Source organism: Abrus precatorius, unplaced genomic scaffold (genome assembly GCF_003935025.1).
Source record: "Abrus precatorius isolate BTA unplaced genomic scaffold, Abrus_2018 Scaffold5, whole genome shotgun sequence".
Lineage (NCBI taxonomy): Eukaryota > Viridiplantae > Streptophyta > Magnoliopsida > Fabales > Fabaceae > Abrus > Abrus precatorius.
The window spans coordinates 5,578,778-5,587,797 of record NW_020874395.1 but is presented as its reverse complement, the minus strand read 5'-3'; the positions used below and the strand labels follow the sequence as shown (position 1 = coordinate 5,587,797).

The 9,020-nt window shown below is 35.2% G+C and overlaps 2 protein-coding genes across 5 annotated transcripts; both read right to left on the bottom strand.

The window, feature by feature from the left end:
- Nucleotides 1–399: 399 nt before the first annotated feature.
- LOC113866555 lies at nt 400–2,565 on the bottom strand. The gene is made up of 3 exons (XM_027501382.1): nt 2,329–2,565; nt 1,222–1,371; nt 400–1,158 (listed from the first exon to the last, which is right to left on the bottom strand). Exons 1-3 carry the CDS (start codon nt 2,563–2,565, stop codon nt 400–402), a joined length of 1,146 nt encoding a protein of 381 aa, XP_027357183.1.
- A 3,091-nt stretch (nt 2,566–5,656) lies between these two features.
- On the bottom strand, nt 5,657–8,722 carry LOC113867229 (SWI/SNF complex component SNF12 homolog). Of its 4 annotated transcripts, none has more exons than XM_027502392.1 (3): nt 8,402–8,657; nt 6,586–8,150; nt 5,694–6,190 (listed from the first exon to the last, which is right to left on the bottom strand). In XM_027502392.1, exons 2-3 carry the CDS (start codon nt 8,136–8,138, stop codon nt 6,118–6,120), a joined length of 1,626 nt encoding a protein of 541 aa, XP_027358193.1. In that variant the 5' UTR covers nt 8,139–8,150; nt 8,402–8,657; the 3' UTR covers nt 5,694–6,117. The 4 variants fall into 4 exon arrangements, with proteins under 4 accessions (XP_027358192.1, XP_027358191.1, XP_027358193.1 ...); XM_027502393.1 differs by having other exon boundaries at nt 5,712–6,190; nt 6,586–7,931; nt 7,968–8,657; XM_027502391.1 differs by having other exon boundaries at nt 5,657–6,190; nt 6,586–8,722.
- Between the last annotated feature and the right edge of the window lie 298 nt (nt 8,723–9,020).

Here is a 9,020-nt window from a genome sequence, read left to right as displayed (position 1 = left end):
TCCTCCTTTCAAAGAAGCATTGACTTGGTTGGCAGATAGAAATCTCAAATTCTCATAAGATTATTTAACAGGATTAGCAAAGACTATGGTTTTGTTATGGCAGTCTAATAAAACACGATTGGCAGACAACCAATCTAATCCTAGAATGACTTCTAAGTCAGTAAGGGGTAAACAAAACAAGTTTACAAAGAGGTCTTTGTTTTCTACTATTATGGAACAATTCAAACAAACCCTAGTAATAATAATAGAATTACTACCAGGAGTAGAAACAATCAAATCATATGGCAAAACAGTAATAGGTAAATTCAACTGTCTCACACAAACTTCAGAAATAAAAGAATGAGAAGCTCCTGAATCATACAATAGATTCAAGATGTTCTCATTTATGAAACATTTACCCTATATCATAGTGTCAGACTGAGATGTCTCCTCCCCACTCATCGTAAAAACTCTCCCTTGAGTCCTCGGCCTTCCAACTTGATGGTTGTTCTTATTTTTGCTACCACCAGCTTGATTGTTCTGATTGTTGTTCTCTCGTTTCATCTCAGGGCAATCACAAATGAAATGACTTGGCTTTCCACATCTAAAGCAAACATAGTTCTTCTGTGAACACTCTCGAGCAAAATGCGGTCCTCCACAAATAAAGCACCGAGTACCACTATCACCAACTCTATTGGAACTTCTAGTAAAGTTTTGAAACCTTTCATCCCCTGAAGAAGATCCTTGATACCTCTGTGATACTTGATAGGGTTTCCCTCTCCTTTGAGCATCTCCTCTTCTATTAGGATGGTTCCGCTGTGGACCAGAACTCTTCCACTGCGCCTGTTTTGCTTTCGCATCATCCTCATAAATCCGACATCTATTCACCAGAGTAGGAAAATGAATAATTTCTTGATAGCCAATTGCAAGCTTAATGTCTAGACGTAACCCGCTCTCAAACTTAGTGCATCTAGAACGATCATCTCCATTATTGTTAAAGTAAGGGCAGAACTTCGACAGATCATCAAACTTTGCAGCATACTCTTCTATAATCATACTTCCTTGCTTCAAGTTCAAAAATTCAACCTCTTTCCTCCTTAAATCTTCTAGAAAGTATTTCTCTAGGAAACGACGTTTAAAACATTCCCAATTAATCTCCCTGCCTTCAGCTTCTATTTGCTAACGAGCATATCTCCACCAGTGTTCTGCCTCACTAAATAACATATATGTTGCAAAAGTAACCTTGCTTGCCTCAGGGCATTCCATAACGGCAAAAATCTTTTCAAGCTCCTCAATCCACAGTTGAGCACCATTTGGATCAAAACCTCCTTTGAACTGCGAGGGGTTATTCTTACGAAAGGCCTCCAATCCATGATACCCAACTGGTTCAACCTACCTTTCTAGAACTCTAACTATTCATTCTAATAATTGGTTCAAGATAGCGTTACCTCTTCCTCGTCCAGCCATAAATTTCTGTACACACATATAATCAATTAATATCTTATATGTGAAGTAAAACTGAACAAACTAGGAATTACTCCACACCCTAAATCTCATATCACCACTTTCTTTCAAAAATAGTAACACAAGAGCACACAGACAAGCATAACAAGCCTTTCCCCAGGCCTATAGGAACAAACTGCTCCGATACCATTAAATGTGACACCCTTACTACTTATTACGCCATCAATATAAATATAATATTAAAATAATCTAAGAAGTAAGAAAGTCACATTTATAAGTTTACGTCTATTCACATAAATAGAAACTAAATACATTATCTGCACCAGTTATCCAAATACATATATACATATTATCTGTCAAAATATATAGTCATCCAGTCATATAAACATATACACATAACTGAATTGCATACAAAATAAAGTGGGGTCACGATATCAGAGATAACAACCAAAAAATGACCTTACAGGCTTTTCCCCTAGAACCATGATCATCAAAAATACCATTTCCTCTAAAAGTTAACGATTAAGGATTTCGACCCACTCTTCTCTCAGTCACTAGTAATTATACCTACATATATGTATATGCTATTCTTTACTCATCCCTAGCCTACTCTCATTTCTCACTAGGTTCCTACTCAGAGGAGGCAAGACTAGGAGGAAGTCTGGCATGGTAAGCAGTCCTCTTCCTTCTAGTAGCAGTAGGGGTGTTTGAGCAGTGAGAGAAATCCAGAGAGTCAAAAGAACTAGAGGAAGTCGAAATGGAAGTGGATGAGATAGAGATGTGTTTGGGTAGAGGTATGTTCGCTACATTGGGTCATACTACAAGCTGTACATAAGGTCCTAAAGATCTAAGAAATTTCGAGGGTAATATTAGGGGCGATAATACATGGACAGAAGGTGGGACATGGGGTCTCATAAACTGTACTCCAGGAGGAAATGGAAAAGTAAGTCTCATAGGTACCCTGATGGGGATAGGGTATGCCCGTGGGCCTGGCCCATTTCTATCTAACAAAAAGGTAATAGTGCTAATATGGGTAAACTGTTGTTGCTCCCAATCGTGCGCCCATCTTCCTTCAGGATCATATCTGACTTTGACGCTGAACTGGTACGGTGGTCGGGCCATTTGTGTCCTCACCTACTAAACATATTCACATACAATACACATAGCAACTAAAAGGGTGAGACAAACTCATTTCAACCAAAGTATAGTAGAAAACAAGTCAAGATATTTACAATCATTATAGCAAGTGGCAAACAACTCAACACACAATGTACTTGCCATGTATGATTCTGTGCATCACTTAGTTAGTTACTATACTGAAATATGCATGTGGGCCCAAATCATTTTTTTTCTTTTTCTCTTTCTTTCTGGGAAGGATCAGGAGTTCACTGCCACCAACCATTTTTGGTCATAACCATATCATCAGATAGTTTCAAAGGTATAACTCAATTGATTCTGAGAATCCATCGGGTTCTGTCAGGATAGTCCAGTTTTGCAGTGAGAACCGACACAAAGTTGCGAGCCCTGGCCTTTGTTTGGCTCAATCATACCCCGACTATCCCCAAGACTAACCTGGAGTCTCCCCTGTATTTCGTATACTTCCCATCCAACACCACCATCATCACATGCTTATGATGCATGAACCTAATTTCAGTCTTTTAATTAGGTATTAAACATTTCTTTTCAATCAACAACAACATATGTTTAAAAATTCTACTGACAAATCGGCAGAGTTTCCTCTATAATTCAAATATCTCCAAATTTTCTTCTCTCTGCAAAACAGCTAGAAAATTTCAATACACTTCTAATTTTAAGCAGAGACTCATCACCACCACATTTCATAACTTTTCAGCTATTTCAATGGCTCTCAAATTTATTTTTTCAATTATCACCACATTTTAAAATACTCATTTAAAATAATACTTTAAAATGAAATCAAGAGAATCGAAGAGAGTTTGAAGAGAGGAATAAGAAATGAATTTTCTAAATCCTAAACCCCTCAAATACCCTCCTGGTTGCGACACTCTTGCTACAGTGAGACACCTTCTCGCTACAGTGAAAATCTCAAACGATTTTGCACTCTGGTTTCGGCAAAATCTCGCTACAACGAAACTCTCACTACAGTGAGACTGCACTCAGAAAATACCCTCTCTCTGTTGCTCTCTCGATGTAGTGAAAGAACTCTCGTTACAGCGAGAACGCAACAGATACACCACCTTCGCCCAAGACACTCTCACAAGAGTGAAAATCCTCTTACTATAGCGAGAATGCCTCTGCAGCACACACCTAGCCTATTTTCAATTCAATTCCAATCATACTTAACAATTTCAACTTTAACCACAAATCAACATATACACTTATACTCATATTTACATGTTCATACACGTCTACGTCATCACATACACATTCACTTCATCTGATATATAAATCAAACACAAAAACACATGAAAATCCACGTATACACTTATATTAATATATTAAAATATTATTACAAAATCTAGGGCTTTTAAATTTTGTTAGTTTTGTTTTTAAAATACGCTTAATTATTGATTAAAGAAAAAATTATTTTTTTTATAAAATTTTATTAAAGTTATAAAAGTGTAAATAAATAATTTTTTTTAATAATTTTATAATAATTAGTTGTTTAAATTCACTCTTAAGAGTTAAAATTAATATTAAAATATTTATAATTTTTATTGTACATCAATTTTTATATCAATTTCAAAAGAATAAGTAAAATATTATCGTTAAAATATTTAAAACTTTTATTGTATATCAAAATTTTATAAAATATTTTAAAATTATTTTTTATTTATAAAAAAATATTTGTTATTTTTGAAATATGAATTACATTATATATAAGTTTTCTTGAAAATATAAGTTTATAGTCTCTTAAAATTTTGTGAATTTTTTCATTTAGTACTTTGTTTTTTAAAATAAATATTTTTTTTATTATTTGGTGGAATACACGTTTAGTTTTTATAATTAGCAATTCTTTACAAATTAGTTTCTATAATTAACGAATATTTTTTAATGTTTTGGTCTTTCTCATCCAATGTTATCAATATGTTTTCAATAACTAAATTATAACTTTTTTTTAATTTATATAAGAATCAAATTAAAAAAATATAATAAGTATAGAAACTAAATTTATAATTTAATTTTAGTTTTATTATTTAAATTATTAAAAGCTAATATTACATGTGATATTATATTATTTATATTATATATATATATATTAAAAGTTCATCTTAAATATAAAAGAAAGTACCGACATATATCCCTTCCAATAATTAAAACATTTAACCGTGTTGTTTTCTTAGTTGACTTGATGTGATTTAAATTATTTTATTAGTTTATTTGATACTAAGCTCATTCCCGACCTATTAATAAAAGAAATTCCTTTCCTTAAATAGCTTTTGTTTGTTTGAACGAGACTAGGACAACTTTTCATAATTAATGGTTAATATTTAAATATGTCATGTCACGAGTACTGTTTAATTCGAATAATATAAAAGAAGTGTGCTATGATAAATATTTTAGAAAACCTTGCTAAATATTAACTTCTAGTAGTTAAAGACTGAAATCTGTTAATTCAAATAAAAGATAGTAATTTGCTAACCATATAATTTTATGTTGAATTTAAAAATTTATGTATATTGGAAAAACGTTATAGAAAATAATCTTAAATATTCTTGAAAAATTACATTCACATATTAATTAAATAATACTCTATAACTAAGGGGTATAAATGTAAATACACTCAGAAAAAAGAAAAATGATACTAGTGTGTCATCAATTTATTAAAGAATAGAAATTGTAAATCATCAGCATGCATCAAAAGAATTGAAGGCTTTTTTAGTAGGGATGATAAAAATGCTTTAAAATTGAAAATGGGGAGGAACAATACTCTGGTGTTTATGGTCATTTGCGTTGATTGATGTTGGGTAACCGTAAAGGAAAAAAAGCTGAAAAAGTAATACTATATCTTCTTACTGTGTATTCCTTTTTATCCTCTTAGTATTATATACAATAATTATTAAATAAACTTACAAATACATTTAATGTATCAAAAACATAAAAGATATTCAAAATTTTCTTCTTTCAGTAAAGATGTTATTGGAGGATATAGAATTATTGGCAGCTAAAATCACACGTGATAGAATTACTATTTATGTAACGATACTAACATTTTCATATTGAACGGGTCACATAGTCCAAAAATCAATTTCAACAGCACCTATAGGTGGATTAACTAAGCAATCTTAGCTTGCAACATTTGTTTTCTCTTCACTTATGCTGTCACAAGACAACTGAAGATACTGTACACCAATCAATTCATCCTAATACAATTTTTCATAGTGTCTAAGCATCTTGCGTGGACAAATGAACTGTGTGGTAGCCAAAGAATCCACATCAGTGGACTATAACTAAGAAACGTAAAACTGTGGTACAATTTTTCACCTAACAAAGCAATTATCAGCAATGCAACTAGTTGTGCTCACACTAATCATACAACATAGCGTATTACTATGGAGCAGCATTCCTTCCAGCCACTCATATAGCATGGAAAAGCTGGAAAACTAGCTGCTTTAGAAACTCTCGATATGTGTATTCAAATGCATAGCCAAAAGGGATGAATGACTTGGATAAGGAGCCATAGTACCCCTGCTGTCATGTGCTTCCTGGAGCATCACCTCCTGCAGCTGGTTTGCGATTCAAATATCGAATAACGGCATCCTCAACCCTGCCCAAGTTGTCAAACAAGATGTCAAATTCCACACTGAATGGTAACTGATGTGTATTTATATAATAACTATGAACACTGTTCAAATCTACTTTCAGCTGGCACATGAACTAAAATAAAATAAAATGACAGCCCTACTTATATCATATCATCATACATCACCCTCAATGGCAATATATGGAAGGGAACAACTAATCACTAAATTATAAAGCTGGATTCTAAATTATTGTTCTCATGAGGTCAATCATAACCAAATTCAACAGATTGTAATGGATCCATTTGCAACTAAAGAAAGTAGCATGCAGCGGAGACAAGCAAAACATAAAATATAAATAAAATGAAACAAAACAGTAGAGGACAAGCAAACTAAGCAGGTGATACATGTCTGAGCTTACCATGGTTGATTGAAAAAATCTGATCGACGCTCTTTTTCTGCACTGCGACTAGGTTCTCCAGCTACAAGTTTCAGATCTCTGCTTTGAGATTCAATCAGTGCATTAATAAATTCTACTGGTGATTGACTGAAACCAAGAAAGAATGCCCGTCTCCTACGGTGTTCATGGATTTTTCTAATGATTCCACATATTGCTTCATCACATGTCTCAATCTCTTTGTTCTTTTCAACATTAGCCAATAATGCAGACAACTCCCTCTGAATAGGAAACGGAACATCAACCATCACATCATAACAAGCAGTCCCAGCTGGACTATTTCCTGAGAGTTTGATCTTATGCTCCAAAAGTATAGGTTGTGGAGGGAACAAATGCGTTGATATTTTCTGTGAAACCATGGTAAACTTCATCTTTTCTTCCCCAAATACCTTCTGAAGAGGCTGATCACAGTGAAAGAAAGAAGGGTCATTTGGGTTTTGCAATTTCCTAGCCTTCACATAGTGCCAGATTGCCGCAATGATTCTTGGGCGGGTATCAACCTCAATACCAAGAACTTCAGTCAATGCTGGTGAAAGCTTATACTTCTCAGGCACATAATTCATTTCCAGCCGTATATTCACTGTAAATTCTTTATCCCCTTTCCTCTTTACTTCAAAACCTTCATGAGGGGCAGGTGATCGAGCATTCTCCCACATAATAATGTGATTATCAGGATATAGTCTCTGGTCCAAAGAAATGGTTACTCTTTTGAAGAAGGCTGAAAACTTAGGATATAAAGGAGATGACTTCTGAACTACTCCTGGCTGATCAGGGTCAACACCATCTTCCAATATCCTCCCAACAATCTTCAGTGTCCAGGTTGGAGGCTCAGCATTTGGCTTCTTAGGAATTGTGCGAATTTGGTTAGCAAAAGTGTTAAATACATATATGCGAAGAGTTTTTTGAATACTAGGTGGATTTTTCAGCGCTTCCTGGATGTCAATCTTCTTTCTAGCAAGTGCTGAATCGACACGAGACTCAAACTCAAGAAGCTGGGTATACAGAGCAGACTCAGGCAGTATAGCAGCCACTTTATCTTGTAACTGTTTCTCGGGGAGCTTCTGCTTCTTCCTCCGTGCGGCAGGTGTAAGATCCATTGGTCTCAAAGGCGAGAAGTGGTTGGCAGGGGAAAATCCAACAGGACGAATTGGGGGTTTCAGAGGGATCCGCTTCCCACTCACATTGCCAGGCGTCGAACCCGACGACGACACCCCCAAACCCCCGACCTGATTCTGACCAAGACTCAACCCTTGAGCCTGCAAATGAGCCTGGAGTTGAGCATGGGCTGCAGCTGCTGCTTGGGCATGAGCCTGGGCCTGGGCCTGGGCCTTAGACTGTGCTTGGACAATAGCATGGGCTTGGGACAGTGGAAACTGCCCTTGAAAACCAACAGGAATCTGGGGTTGAGATTGGGACTGTGAAAATCCAGGGTTGGCAGTGGAGGGTATTCCAGCATTGCCAAAGGAAGAGGAAGAGGCTCCAATGCCCTTAGAAGGGTTATTATTGTTCACAGACATCACTATCAAAATCTAATTCACTAGTCAACCAAAAGGGGGCAAAATAAAACAAAAACAAAACCTTCAATACCCAATTGAAAAAAGATCTTAACTTTAACTATTGATCTTAACCAGTGAACCAAGTGGGAGCATACCCAACAAATTCAAGTGCCCAAATTCATAACTTGCATGAGTCACCAACTCCCAATTTGCATTGCCTCTAAAAATAATTAAAGTAAAAATAGAAAACCACCAAATCTGATTGTGAATCGAGTAGCGTTTACCTCGATCTGGCCTTAGCAGGATCCACTGAAATTCGGGTGGGTGAGAGAATACACGATTGTCTTCAGGTGCATAGAATTTCGGTGGTAGAGAGAGAAAGGGAGAGAGAGAGAGACCTTAAATTGAAGAGAAAAAGTGGCGAATTGAAGAAAGGGGAGAGTGGTGAGAGAGATTGGTGTCCGGAAGGTGGACGATGATGGCGGTGATGCGTGGTTAGGGTTAGGAAAATGGCCCAATTTTGGGAGGTCAAAGTTTAGTCATTGTATTCGTTCCCTTTCTTATGCTTTCCTCCAAACGGTGTCGTTCCCGTTATCATCTTCGCTCGTATCTTCTTTTTCTTTTCCTCTAATGACCAAGATTTTTTATTTTTCGTTAAATTAACAGCTTGTTTGATTTATGTTCAGAACGGAAGTTAGACGACTTTCTAGATTGAAAAAAAATTGTTCCAATACAATTCTTTTAAAAAATCAAGTATTGGCATGATAGTTTTTCATAAAAAGTACACGTAATTTAGAAGAAAAAAAACCTTAAAGCCTCGATAGACATTTTTAATTTTAAAAAAATGCAATAGCTATTTTTAAATGTTTAATAATGAGTAAAATGAAAGAAAACCAAAAAAAA